The sequence below is a fragment of the Cercospora kikuchii genome, assembly GCF_019650295.1.
Source record: "Cercospora kikuchii DNA, contig_00007, whole genome shotgun sequence".
Lineage (NCBI taxonomy): Eukaryota > Fungi > Ascomycota > Dothideomycetes > Mycosphaerellales > Mycosphaerellaceae > Cercospora > Cercospora kikuchii.
In genome coordinates, this window is record NW_025408588.1 from 1,233,047 (window position 1) to 1,246,653 (window position 13,607).

At 53.4% G+C, this 13,607-nt stretch overlaps 4 protein-coding genes across 4 annotated transcripts; 1 reads left to right on the forward strand and 3 right to left on the reverse strand.

The window, feature by feature from the left end:
- Nucleotides 1-381: 381 nt before the first annotated feature.
- Nucleotides 382-3,990, reverse strand: CKM354_001058200 (uncharacterized protein; the record flags this gene model as incomplete). The annotated part of the gene is made up of 1 exon (XM_044806044.1): nucleotides 382-3,990. One exon carries the CDS (start codon nucleotides 3,988-3,990, stop codon nucleotides 382-384), a length of 3,609 nt encoding a protein of 1,202 aa, XP_044661979.1.
- A 477-nt stretch (nucleotides 3,991-4,467) lies between these two features.
- On the forward strand, nucleotides 4,468-7,759 carry CKM354_001058300 (exocyst subunit SEC8; the record flags this gene model as incomplete). Its single annotated transcript, XM_044806045.1, has 2 exons — nucleotides 4,468-4,765; nucleotides 4,950-7,759. 2 exons carry the CDS (start codon nucleotides 4,468-4,470, stop codon nucleotides 7,757-7,759), a joined length of 3,108 nt encoding a protein of 1,035 aa, XP_044661980.1.
- Nucleotides 7,760-8,295: 536 nt separating this feature from the next.
- On the reverse strand, nucleotides 8,296-9,336 carry CKM354_001058400 (uncharacterized protein; the record flags this gene model as incomplete). The annotated part of the gene is made up of 1 exon (XM_044806046.1): nucleotides 8,296-9,336. One exon carries the CDS (start codon nucleotides 9,334-9,336, stop codon nucleotides 8,296-8,298), a length of 1,041 nt encoding a protein of 346 aa, XP_044661981.1.
- Nucleotides 9,337-10,002: 666 nt separating this feature from the next.
- CKM354_001058500 (uncharacterized protein) lies at nucleotides 10,003-12,220 on the reverse strand (the record flags this gene model as incomplete). The annotated part of the gene is made up of 6 exons (XM_044806047.1): nucleotides 10,003-10,342; nucleotides 10,403-10,592; nucleotides 10,645-10,798; nucleotides 10,850-11,365; nucleotides 11,421-11,679; nucleotides 11,736-12,220. The coding sequence occupies 6 exons, from the start codon at nucleotides 12,218-12,220 to the stop codon at nucleotides 10,003-10,005; spliced, it is 1,944 nt and encodes a 647-aa protein (XP_044661982.1).
- Nucleotides 12,221-13,607: the final 1,387 nt, after the last annotated feature.

Here is a 13,607-nt window from a genome sequence, read left to right on the forward strand (position 1 = left end):
ACGCACTAACGGAAGTTGTCAAATCGTCGAGTGAAACATTCCCCAGACTCCACAGGGTGAGGAAATGAGACGAGACTACCATACTACTACTACCCACTGTGGCGATCGCTTCGTATGTGCGGTTGCTTTGGTGCGTAGTATGTGAAAGTGTTGGATCGTGATTTGCGTCGATTCGGCGCAAAAAAAGGTTGTTCATGAAGAAGGAAGCATTGTGAAATAAGGGAAAAAGATATACCAAGCAGGTAAGGCCAAGATTCATTCTCGGTTTTTCCGCAAGATAAAAGTACACAACGCTATGGAGAACAAGACAGATGTCAACTATGGTGATTCTGATGATGGTGAGGCCTGCGGGCTATCCGGGAATTCTGCTTCAAGTTTCTCCTAATCACCACCATGATCAGAATCTCCCGCTGCAACAGCTTCACCATTGCCCGCTGCATCGTCATCATCCTCATCGTCGTCGTCGAGAACACGAGCAGGCTTTCTCCGTTGCGTGGATCGAGCAGCCGAGGGCTCGTCGTCCTCGTCTCCCCCATCTGCCATGGTATCGTCCTCGACATCCGCGCGAGGTGTTGCTGCATCGTCCGACTTGGGCTGCGTCGAACCGGGAGCTGCAAGCCCGCCATCGTCGTCTTCGTCTGAATCTTCCACAGTCTCGGCACTTTTGTACTTGGAGTTGCTCTTGACAGCTTGACCCTTGCGTTCGAGTCTTCTCTTCTTCTTCTTTCGTGGTGCTTCGCCGTCACTGGCGGTAGCACTGGTAGCGCGTGAACGGTGTCGACTTCGTCTACCCTCGTCGCCAGTCCCGTCAGCCACAACATCAGCGTCAGTGTCGGTCTCATCGCCCTTCTTTTTGCGTTTCTGTCGCTTCTCTTTGGGCTTCTTCTCCCGCTTTCTACGAGTTCCGTCCTCGTCAGTTGTGTACTGTGCCTCTTCCGCAATGCGTTCGTCATTCAAACGCTTTTCGATCAATAAACGATCTTCTTCTTGAATGCGCTCACGCTCCTCACGCAATTTGCGCTTCTCCTCATCGGCCTTTTCTTGCGCGATGCGCTTCTCTTCCTCGCGTTTCCGAATTTCTTCTTCGCGGCGCTTACGGGCTTCTTCAAGACGCGTCGCATTCTTGCGCTCGTACTCAGCTTGTTTCTCGATCGCGGTGGCCAGCTGGCGCTTCATCGTGTTGCGACCCATGTTTGCACGCTGTTCAATGTCATGCCTTGGGAACGGTGGATTGGGTCCTTTTGCGATCGCGATGAATGACTCAATTGCCTCATCCAAGCCTTGATTAGCAGCCTCCACGTCCACCAGCGTCTTGTTCGATTCAGGCTGCGTGATCATTTGCTGAGCAATCTGTATCTGCACAAACGCCACGTTGAATTTGAAGTTGATGTTTTCAGGTGACTGCTTCAGCGCCTGTTGCGAGTAGTCCAAGCTCATCTTGTAGTGTTCAAGATTCTTTTCAGCCCGACCACGCATGAGCCAGGCTCGCCCCAAACACGCCATGATGTGTGGGTCCTTTTCGCGCGATTTCACCAATGCCAGTTCGTAGTTCTCAATAGAACGACTGAATTGTTTGAGCTCACAGAAGACGTGTCCCAGGTTGATGTGCACCGAGGCATCCTTGACGCTTTCTCTCACTTTGGCAAAAATCTGAATCGCGTTCGAGGTATCTTTACGGTCCTCAATCAAACCGATGCCAACACCTTGCGCAGCGAAGGCGTTCTTCGGGTCGAGGGTCAGAACCTTGTCGAAGAATTCGATGGCTCGGTGGTAGGTCTTGCTGCGGCGGTCCTTGTGTTGCTCCGTATCGCGGGGCATTTCTCTGGCAATGACCAGGTTTAGGTTGCCCATGCCTGTAAGTGAGTAGATGTCATGCTTATCGTATGTCATGAGTGTATGCTTGTAATGTCGTTGTTCCTGATCTTCATTGATAGCCAGTGTGCGCTTTTTAGTGCGATTTAGGTGCCATCCGTACAAAGCTCGCACCTGCAAGTTTCCTGGATCAGCGTCAAGGAGCTGTTTGATCGCCTCTGCACCCTTCGTCGGGTCAGATCGCAGCTGAAGGCACGCCATGCGGATGTTAGCATCAATGTAATCGGGATGGCGATCCAGCAAGCTCTTGTAGATCTTTTCGGCCTCATCCTCTATGCCTTCTGCTTCGTACACCCGACCAAGGTTGTAACTGATTGTCGATACAAGGGCGTCAGTATCCACCGTTTCATCCTTGTTACTAATCGATACACTAGATCGTAGAGCAGCCTGGAAGTTCTCGCGTGCTTGTGCATATCGTTCTGCTTGGAAATGGAAGCAGCCAATGTTGTTCAGCAACTGTGGGCTCAGCATCTCACGCTTTGCAGCCGCGATTGCGATGTCGTCTTCAAGACCTTCGGGGAGATCGTTGTCGCTAATTTCCTCGATCTCGAGCTGTTCCACATGCTGCAAGCACGCCAAAGCTTTGTCAGGAGAGTCGAGCTCATATAGACGGGCCAAGTTCAAGAGCACAGCCGAATCTGGCGAGATCTTCTTCTTGGAGTCCTTCCACGCGACACGCACTTGTTCTAGGAGTGCGATGGCTTTCTTCCTTGAATCAGCCAGTTCCTCTTTTAAGCCGGTAGCTTGCTTCGCAAAAACATCCTCGGCATGCAGTATACCAAGTAATGTCATGGCTTCCACGCTCTTGTTGGTCGACAACATTTTCTCCAGTCGGAATTTGGCCCCATCCAGGTCGTTCATTAGCGTCTTTAGCTGAGCGGCGCCAAACTTGGCTGGCAGATAACCTCGATCATCACCCCCTCTGGCCTGGTCGGCTTTGCTGTAGTAGTCCTGAGCTTTTTGCAGATCACCATCGTAGTGCTCTTTTCGCGCCAGCAAGTACCAGCCATCGCTAGCAACCGCGTTGACGTCGGTGTGCTCGATGGAGCGACGTGCAAGGCGCTCAACGTTCGCCCAATTGCGTCGAAGAAGAAAATACCCACCGAATGTGGCACATGTCAGCGCATGCATGTCGTCGAGCTTGAAGGCAGTCTGTGTATATGTGGTCATTGCCCTCTTGTAGGTGTCCACAAAGGCCGGATCGGCGGAGTTGTATTGGCTGCACTGATCGAGATGGTAGACTCCCAAGAGGATGTTGGCAATCGTTGACCTCGGATTGAGCTCCAATGCACGCTCCCATGCCTCTCTTGCGTTCTCCTTATGCCCGAGCTGCCATAGACATGCGCCAATGCCAATGCGAGGATCTGGGTCGATCATATCCGGTGCGCGCTCCAACACCTGCTGGTAGAGAATGTATGCCTGGTCAAATTTGCTCATCGAGAATTGCGCCTTTGCTTTTCCCATAACAGCAAGCAAGTTTTTCTGGCCAGAAGTTCGGTAGGCATCGTCGAAGCATTTTGACGCCTGCTTCAGGGTGTCTGCACGATCCGAGTGATCACCGCCGGGCCCGAACTTTGGATTTTGTAAAGATGCCTTGAGCAACAACAGCGTCCCGCGGGCGAGAAACAGCGGTGGATACGAAGGACTGATACGCGACGCGTCATTGAGGGTGCTGGTCGCCTGGGCCAACCAGTTCTCCTTGATGCGCTCATCGGCCGAAGGCTGGGTTGGCTTCACTCGAGGAGCGCGGCGACATTGCCAGAGGTACACCCAGCACATGCACGTCAACAAGCTGAGTCGATCCTCATCCTTGCCAACGCGCAAAGCCTCCAGGCCTCGCTTGAGAATGTCAACGGCCATGTCCGGCTTTTTCTGTTTGACGTAGGCGAGCGCGATAGTGATCCAATAGCTCTTCGCGACGCCTTCATTCTCCAGCAGATCGCACAACTCGCCCGTGTCGTCAAGGGCGTCGCTGAGGTCGACATTGACAGCTTCGTCACCATCTTCGCCGCGCACAGGAATATCGATGACGGTGGGCACGTCGGAGAAGCGTTCGAAGAGGGGTGCGGAGGCATGGCCATTGACGCCATTCGTGTGGCCGTTCGTGACGGCCGCCATGGCGAGGTCGGCAAAAAGTTGAGGAAGCGCAACGCTCCCTCTATGTCGCTGATGAGCTTTGTTGATCTTCTACCACATGTCGTCTCGGCGCAAGGTCGTCTCTCACAGTGAGACGAGAGTGTTCGGACGTGATCGGAGCTGCGGCGACGGCGATGATGATGGGCGCGTGAGGTTGTTGGATGTGAAGTTGCGAACGCGAACAAAGGCCGCGTTTTGGCTTCGAGACGAAGTTCGGCTGCATGAGGCTCTTTCGGGAGCTGCCGCTGCCACATGCACGAACGAACGGGCGCAACCTTGGAGGACGCGGAGGAGGATGAAGCGCGCCCATCAGTAGCACGGCAACAGCATAGGCAGAGCATTTGTAGTTATATTTCGCAATTGCAGGAATCTTATCCACATTGATACACAACGGACACGATGACGAGATAGCACCCACATTGACATCCCGCCAGCTAGAACTCGAGGCGATCCACCAACATGTCCTCCCATCGCAATGGCTACCTGAATGGCGGCGATGGGCCGCTGCACCGCTTCCACTTCGAGGACAGCAGCAGAGAGACGAGCGACGCCGAACGGAGTCGATCGAGGGGCGCGCCAGCTCCGCGGGGATACCAGGCGGGCGCAACTGCCAGAGGACCGCAGCCTGCGAGCCGTTTCGATCGAAGTCAAGGGCGGAGCCGCGAAGATCAATACGGCTATAGCCAGCAGAGTCAGAGCCGCAGCAGAAGTCGAGTGAATGCGAACCGCTATGGACCTGCGAGTGGGCAAGTGGAAGGTGCGTATACAACCTAGACTTTCCTTCGAACATGGGTGCGGACTGCCGCAATGTCGCCGACCACTTGCTGCCAATGCTCCATGTCATGCGCGAGTAGGAGCGCGTCGTTGCACTGCAATCATGGCTCTTGATATCGACGAAAGCCATGTGAGCCGACGATGGACTGCGCTGAACAGACCGACAGATATACTCCGCTACATCGAGCAACAATGGGCCTTCATGGCCAACGACAGCTGCATACCCGTCAAGGTCGCCCTACAGCTGATGGACAATTCGTCTTTGGGTCTCGCCGACCAGTATCAGCAGTTCGGAGAAGCGCACACCCAGCTGCAAAATGCGCTCAAAGTCATCGTCAATGAGCACCACCAGGGCTTTAACAGTAGTATCGGTACTTTCCACAAAATCCAGGCGGCGATACATACCTCCCAACAGCGAGTGCGGACACTGCGAGCGGGACTGGTACAAGCAAAAGGCAGTCTCGCGACGGGCAGGCCGGAATTGAAGGCATTTGCACAAAGCAGTCAGAGCTATGATCAGATGCTGCAGGTATTGGGGACAATAGAACAACTCCAGCAAGTGCCGGAGAAGCTCGAGGCCCAGATCTCCGAGAAGCGGTTCTTGGGCGCTGTTGACATACTGCAAGATGCTCTCAAGATGATGCGCAAGCCAGAAATGGAGGAAATTGGCGCGTTAAGTGACTTGAAAGTATATCTGAGCAACCAGGAGCATTCGTTGACAGATATTCTCATCGAGGAGCTGCATAATCATTTGTATCTGAAGAGCCCGTATTGTGAAGAACGTTGGAAAGCACACACCCGGCGGGACACCACCAGTACCGCACTCGACGATGGCGAGCGAGCCATGTTTGAGTTCCTTGAGAACTTTGACGCTTCCAAGCCGATGCTGGAGGACACAACCAGAAACCCGGAAGCCGATACATTCGCATACATTCAGCTGATCGTTGAATCACTCAACCGCATGAACAGGCTGGAAAACGCGGTCGATGCAATCGAGCACCGACTGCCGGTGGAGCTCTTCACTGTTGTCGAACGATCCCATATGGAAGTCGAGCAACGACATCCGTCCGTAACGCGAAATGCAGCAAAAGGCCAGTCCGGAAAGACAGGTATCACGTGGGGAGCAGACGGAGAGCATAAGGAGACGCTCGAAGATCTGCTCACAACTCTGTTTGCCAAATACGAAGCCATCGCAGAAGGGCATCGAGTACTCCATGATGTGACTGCAGCCATTATCAAACGCGATGACCACGACGAGTCGACTGGCCTGAATCGAAGCTTCCGGGAGCTGTGGAAACTATTGCAAAGTGAGATAAGGTCTCTGTTGCATGACCACCTGGCAACGAATGGCAATCTTGAGCAAAGGATGCGGCAAGAAAATGATCCCAACATGAACATCTTCAAGCCTCAGCCTCGCGACAAGACCCGCAGACTCTTCAAGCTCACAGACACTGACAGCAAATCGCCCGAGCTCGCGACAGAGCGCGAGGATCTCGAGGCTATACTTAAACAATCAGTGCCCGGACTGGTTGGTAGTAATGCACAGAATGCCAAGCAGGATCGCGATACGGTCACAGACATCTCAGCGACAGGCCACAAGCTGCTGGTCGAACCTAGTGTGTTCAACATGGGAATTCTGCTGAAGCCATCGCTAGACTTCCTGACACGGCTGCGAGACGTAGTGCCGCCGCATTCTGGCGTTGTGCCTAGCACATTGACCTCCTTTCTCGACGACTTCCTCATCAACGTGTTCTACCCACAACTGGACGAGACATTGTTAGATCTGTGCAGTCGCAGTATGACGGAGATTGATGCGTTCCAGGCAGATCCGAAATGGCAGACGCATGCACAGCGGCCTATCTTCAGGGGCACTGCTCGCTTCTACGAACTCATCCAGGCGTTCTGTGTTATGCTGGATAGTCTTCCTCACGATCAGAGCTTCAGTCAGCTCATCATCACGCAAATGCGGTCATACTACGACAAATGCTATCAGTGGTCTAAGAGTCTGCTGCAGCGTGCCCTTGCCGAGAATGGCAATGCGAAGATGAGGCTGGCCGCCCACCTTGCCACGGATGGCGAGGTCAACAAAGTCGTAATCGAGCTATCGAAGGGCAATGCTCGTGATCCGATCGTGCTCGCTGAGAAGGAAACAGCACTTCTCTTACGGCAGATCAAGAATACTCGTCTGGAAGAGGCAGACCTCATTGTCGATCGGAAAGCCATTGCAGCCCTTTGCACACTGCACACAAGCATGAAATGGCTTGCTGCGCAATGCAAACAGCTGCGTTATATTTCCCCTCGTGCGATTGACACATCCAGCATGCAAGCTCATGACCGCAGGCGTTGGACACAAATCGCGCATGTTGGGTCGGCGCCCGTCGGTCCTTACCTGCCTCTGGATCAGCAGACCGCGGCAGGTTTTGATGCAGTCATTGCGTCTTTCACCGAACTGTCATCACTCATACTGCGAACACTACATGTCGACCTCCGCCTGCACTTGCTGCATGGCATATACGCCGCGATGGACACAACATATGCTCTCGGCCAACCATACAATGATCCCGATCCTGCAATTCTCAACCTGGCTGCAAGTTTGGGGACTTATGATACTGCCATCTCAACGAACTTGCTCGCTGCGCAGTACGATTTCTTGACTGCCAACCTGCACGTCCTCGCCAACAACGCCTTGGTCTCTCTCGTCGGATGTATCCCTGCACTCGACGGACACGGCTTGGACAGAATGGGTCTCAATATTCTGGTTCTGCAGCAAACATTGAAAACTGCGATGCAGCAAGACGCGAGTCTGGACTTCGCTGCGAAATTCTATGGACTGCGAGAACCTAAGGCAATTGTGGCAGAGGCCAAGAAGGGTGAATATGCGCCTGAGGATTTGAAAGCTTTGGCAAGGTTAGTCTGGGTCGAAGACCGTGATCGGGCGCAAGGTGCTTTAGATCAGGTTGTGGCCAGTATTGGATAAATGGATATCATGTTGGGGTGTCGACAAGGTGACTTGTTGGTCAGACATGGCAGATGTAGTGCTCTGTTGGTCAGCTTTGCTAGTTGGCTCTATGTACAGAACGGAAGATACCCTTTCATCTTGGTATCCATGCTTGTGCAGTCGTAGTCTTCTCTCTGCGGTTTGTGGGTAGCATGACACTGTGTCAAAATGTGTCACGTTTCGATGTGAAAAGTAAAGGCTACTGCAACTGCCGACCAATTTGTGAGCAGTATTTCGTATACTCAATAATATACATCAGACACTAGTGTTACTAAGCTAATTCGATAATTTTAGCACTGAACAAAAGGAAGACATCGACACATGATACTTCTTATTCATATCGTACAGCAAGCGATCCCTGCGGGCAAGACGGATTGTAGTTTCGTAGTCCAGCCACGAAACCGATGTCCTTTCCGACGCCACGCTCTTCCAAACGACAAACAAAGCAAAAGCAAAGCAGTGAGTGAGCTCTGTAGAAATCTTTTGCTTTTAATTTTCCTCGTCTCGTCGATCTCTCATGTCATTATCGATAATCTTCCAGTACTGTGTATCGAAGTATCTTGCTGTGAGCCTCGCCGTCCCTGTCCATGAGTTCCCAGATCAGCGAAATGCCGCCGTTGGAGTCGAAGAGCGAATTGCGCTGCGGCATTCATTCCTTTTTCTGGTGGGTCGCTTGAAGGTCGACAGGATCCGTGGCTTGTTTCTGGTCGTTTGGGAACAGCAGGGACGCTGTCGGGTCGTATTAGAGGAAGATGAGCAGAGGACTTGGCTTTTTTCAGTTTGTGTTTCTTCGTGGAAGCTGTTTTACTGATGAGGGCATTCATTCCACTTTCTTCGAATTCTTTTCGTTTGGATTCGCGGTCGTAGGGAAATCGGAGGAGATAGAGTTCCATTGCTGTTGTGGCGTCTTGGTCTGGTCGTCGAGTGTCGTCACATTCTCCACGGATGCTTCGACCGAGAACGAGACGTGAGACTGTTGACAATGTGGGCTGGCCATCATTTTGCATGTCGGAATAGAGCTTTTGAGTGTCCCAGATGAGACTGTCGCCGAGTGCTTCGTCGTAGAAGTAGAATGAATCCGAATAGCTGTGGCCACCGTGTACGACCACTGTTCGGCCATCGAGAAGTTTCATCAAATTCCGCTCGACTTCTTTGCCATCACGTGCGCCATTGCTGAATAGTAGGTCTTCTTTGACGACATCGTAGCGTTTGTTGTAGAAGTACTTCTTTAGGCCGTCCTCTTTGGGATATGTCACAAATGGGTCGTATATGATCTGGCCAGCTGTGTTTGTCACTGATATCCAACCTATTCGGTGATTCCAAGACGTCTCGGTTGGGGCCAGATAGCGTTGAGGCACGATCTTGATGGAAATAGGCTCATCAGGATACAGTAGATCCCATCGTGGTTTAGGAGCTGCTGATTTGGTTCGACTTGATGCAGATGAAAGTAGTGGAGTCGGAGGCAGGATCGACGCGCTCGACGCGTAGCCGGACGGAACTCTCTTGAAGAGGACATCTGCCGACAGGCTCTCATCTGATAGCTGAAGTTGGAGCATCATCTGTGGTGCTGTGTCCACAACGATGCGCGGAAGGTGGTTGCTGAGAAGAAGACAGTTTGTCCTTGAGCAGCGCTCCGTTTCGTATGCTCAAATTGCGGGACTGCGCGACCTGCCCACTTTCCAGACGCGATGGCGTCTGCAGACTGCGGCCGGAACGGCCATGGTGTGGAGGCAAGGGAGAATTAGTACAGCTCAAAGAGTCGTGTGAGGGTCCGTCACGAGTCAGTTCGGCACCCTATTTGCAGCCGTTTTTAGAGATCATCAAAGCTTATTTCCTGATTAGGGGCCCGTCACCTTTTCACACTTCGCTGCAGAGTGCTGAGCTGCATGAACTTCATCTTTGTTGCTGTCATGCGCAGGAGTTGACGACGCGCTGCCGGCTCGCAGACGGAGTGCACAGCGGCACAGGGCGTCTGCAGTCAGCGAACGATTCACATCACATTCTGGTACCGAATGTTACGGTGCACCTTCGCCACGCGCATCGATCGGAATTGCAGACTCTGCTCCTTGTCGTGTGCTGTACCTGTGCTGAGTCGCCATTATCTGCTCGCTATGTTGCGTCACCAGCCTTTGTTGCGTCCCAAGGTCCCATCCTAACGCCAAAGCCGGGAAACCGACGCCCAGGGTATCATGAACTCCCAAAACCTTTTTCGCGTGCCGTCGTTAAGTCTTGCGCGCCCAGGTCACGCCCCAGCCCAACAGCCGGTATACCACGATGATAGCAATCATAATGCCGACCCATTTGCCTTCGCGGCCCAACGCGTAGCCATACTCGGAGAGAACTGCGGTTCCCGCAATCCTGCACTGGTCTTGAAGTTCGCTGGGGTACATGCAATAGCACTGTCCTGCTCGTTGCTCGCAGGAATAGCTGCGATCTTTGAACTCGTTGACCATCATGCCTTGGAACACGTACGCTTGGTAGTCGATGTAGTGGAAAACATACTTCCAGAAGGCGTTGAGCACCGGCATTGACACGAGAAAGCCGCCAACGCTCATCCAAAGTCTGGACACAAGGTTAGCCGCTGCAGCGATCACTGCATGTAACATGCAACATGTAACGTACCCATTGGCAAATGCAATTAGGGCCAGTGCAACCACAAAGTTGGGGAATAAGCTCGACATGAAGACCACGAGCGACTCCGCGGCAAGCAGGTCCAGGAAGAGCCACATGATCCAGGTGAAGAAAGCACCAGCATCTGGTCGCAAGTTGATGAGCCAATAAGACACAATCGAGAAGAGCACAGAGATGAGGACTAGTAGCACTGTCAGCAGTAGTACGACGGTGGGGTCAAATGTTGTACATACACAGGTACGGCAGGCCGATGAGAAAGTTTGCCACCAGGAACGCCGTAGGACCGTACAAGCCATTTGCGCGCTCTTTGACAAAGATTGCGCGATCTTCGAGGAAGGCCGGTACGTAGGCAACAGCCATGAAACTCATGAAGGCCGACCCGAAGAACTGGTTCCACACAGTCAGCTAAGGTTGACCCATGAGTCGATGTGAACTTACGATGGCATTGACAAATGGTTGTATGTTCCGCTGGGTTGATCCGAGGCGCAACCATACTGTGCCCATCATAATCGCAAGGCCCATATACATTGCCACGCGCACCCAATATGCCACCAGATCACGATAGCTCTTGATGAACGATCGATGGAGGAGAGTCATGGTCTGGGCCACGAATCCTGGCTTGTTGTGTGCAGTGAGATGCAGTTGCTTGCGGACCGAGAAGCCTTTTATTTCGTCGTTGACTTGCTGAGCACGAGGGGAATTTCCCCATTTCGCAAGGATCGTCTCAAGGTTGGCTTGGGCAGCATCACCTGAGAAATCCACGTTGATGAGGTCGAGAGCCTCCTCGGCAGGATTGATGTGAGATGGAATCGGATAGCCAGCCTCGGCGAAGAACGCAGACATTCCGGAGACGTCGCCATTGTACACAGTCTTGCCCTGCGAGAGCAAGTTGACCTTGGAGAATAGATCGAAAGTTTTAGTGGAGGGCTGGTGAATACTGGCGATTACGATCAACTGAAACAATTGTTAGCCCCATGTACCAAGATAACACTATTTTGATCTGGCTCACCTTGTTGCGCCGAGCGATGTCCCGAATGAATGAGATGACTTCGTAGCTCGCAGTCGAGTCCAGACCAGAAGTCGGCTCGTCGAGGTACAGAACTCGTGGACCTGTAATGAGTTGCGTGGCGACGCTCACTCGTCTCTTCTGACCACCGGATATACCTTTTTGTAGTGGAGTGCCAATGAGAGTGCGTCGCTGGCCAGCCAATCCGAACGACTCAATGAGCTTTGAGACACGTTCGCGTGCTTCGTTCCTGGTCACCGAGCTAGACCCATGTCAGCAAGCATATCGAAAAGACTGATCTCTTGAAGTCAAATGTACCGTGGCAAAGTCAAGCGGGCTGCGAATCTCAATGTTTCTTCGACAGTCAAACTGCCGATCAGCGTGTCTTCTTGCTCGACGTACGCAGAGATTGCTCGATGGGTGGCAAGCGACTGCTCTTCGCCATTGATCAAGACTTGACCGCGGACTGTCGCCGTCTGTCGCTGAGCCAGTGTGTGTAGCAAAGTGGTCTTGCCCGAACCGGAAGGGCCCATCAAAGCGACCAGTTCTCCAGGTCGTACAATGCCCGAAGCATTCTCCAGGATGTTGCGTTGATGGCCGCTGGTGCGGTCTTTGACGTTGACAGTCAGATCCTTCCAGACCAGACTGTCGACGTCTTCGTTGGTGAAGGCCGAAGCGGCATTCGCGTGCTTCTCGATGTCGTCCATCTGGACGTCGCCGGCGGTGGAGTTGGAGTCTCGTTGCATCTCTCCGGGCACAATGAGCATCTCAATATCGGAGCGATAGGAAGTGCGTGCTGGCATGGGGCAGCTGCGTTGATGGCGGAAGTGAAACTCGCACTTCCCAACCTCACTTGGTCCTCCACATGAGCATCGTCATGTGTCGGAGGAGGAGGTTTTGACAGCGCGTCTCTCTGCGGCGGGTAGCCGTTTGGCAGGAGTGGGCAAACGCGAGTTCGGCGAGGTTGTGTGTCGCCGCATCAGGGACTGCCAGGCCCATGCTCGCGTGCGGTGGGCGGGCAGCAGCATCCTGGACGTTTGACACCGCAGTCACGCTGGCTGATCGCCGGCGTCACCGCGCCACGCTCCCTCCGCGCCCCCTCATTCGCCTTGTCTGACGCGATGCGCGATGGCCTCGCGGCAACGTGAAGTCGGCGAAGCTGCATCCCGGTCTGGCTGCCGCTCTTGCGCACATCGCTTGCCGCACAATCGACGCGATCCGCCGTCTCCAAACGCCGCGGAGCTTCGCCTCGCATCACCATTCACGTCCTGTCGCCGACGTTGGCAGAAGGATGGTACCTGTTGGTACACATGGCTCAGCTGCAGCCACCAGCAATCCGAGCACGCTGTGGAACGGCCGTCAACGCAGTGTTACCGGGTTCGCTTCCATCCCCAGACTCTTCGGCATCAGCATCTCCACTTGTACGCAGGGCAGACGATCCCGCACCGACAATCCGGTTTCATCACAAAAAGAGCACGGCGTGAGTTGAGACGGCACGAGGACGCAGAAGCTCGGTGGCATGAAGTGAAAGAGGAGGTGGACAACAGGCAAAGTGACGTGCTCTCCGCCAGGAACGTGGAAAAGGGTTCCTGCCGCGATGATCCGCACAGACACGCAGCCATTGTGAACAGCCTCTTCTCTCCTCCCTTGCCATCCATCACTGTTCATCATCTACACTCCAGCCGCGCAGGCCTCAATTGTTGAGACAATAAGCTGTTACATGCCGCGAACAATTGTCAATGAAACGCGCCCAGCCGTATGCACATACAGGCATCACGCAGTTGTGACTTGTGAGCTGGTGGCTTCCTGCAGTAGCGATCTTGCTGGCAGCACACAGCCGATTTATCCTCTCCAAAGCTTGCTATTCCTGAGAAGGCAGAACTTCAGAAACTGACAGCAGGATGGCGCGGCGAAGCTCTAGACAACTCCAGCGACTCGACTGACCGGTCTGATGCCTGCAGCACACAGCTCAATGCGCAGACGAGCTGAGAGTACCAGCGAGCTCTCAATTGGACCATGCCGGATACTTGCAGTGACTTTGTAAAGATCCTTTGTGAGCAAAGAAAGCTCCTACAGGATTCAGTTGCCGTCCAGAAGCTCTCACCGGACTCCGGCATCTCTGCGGCAGCAGCGACCCGCCACTCATAGCTTTCAACTTGCAAGCGAGTTTGCACACAACTGAGGAGTTCA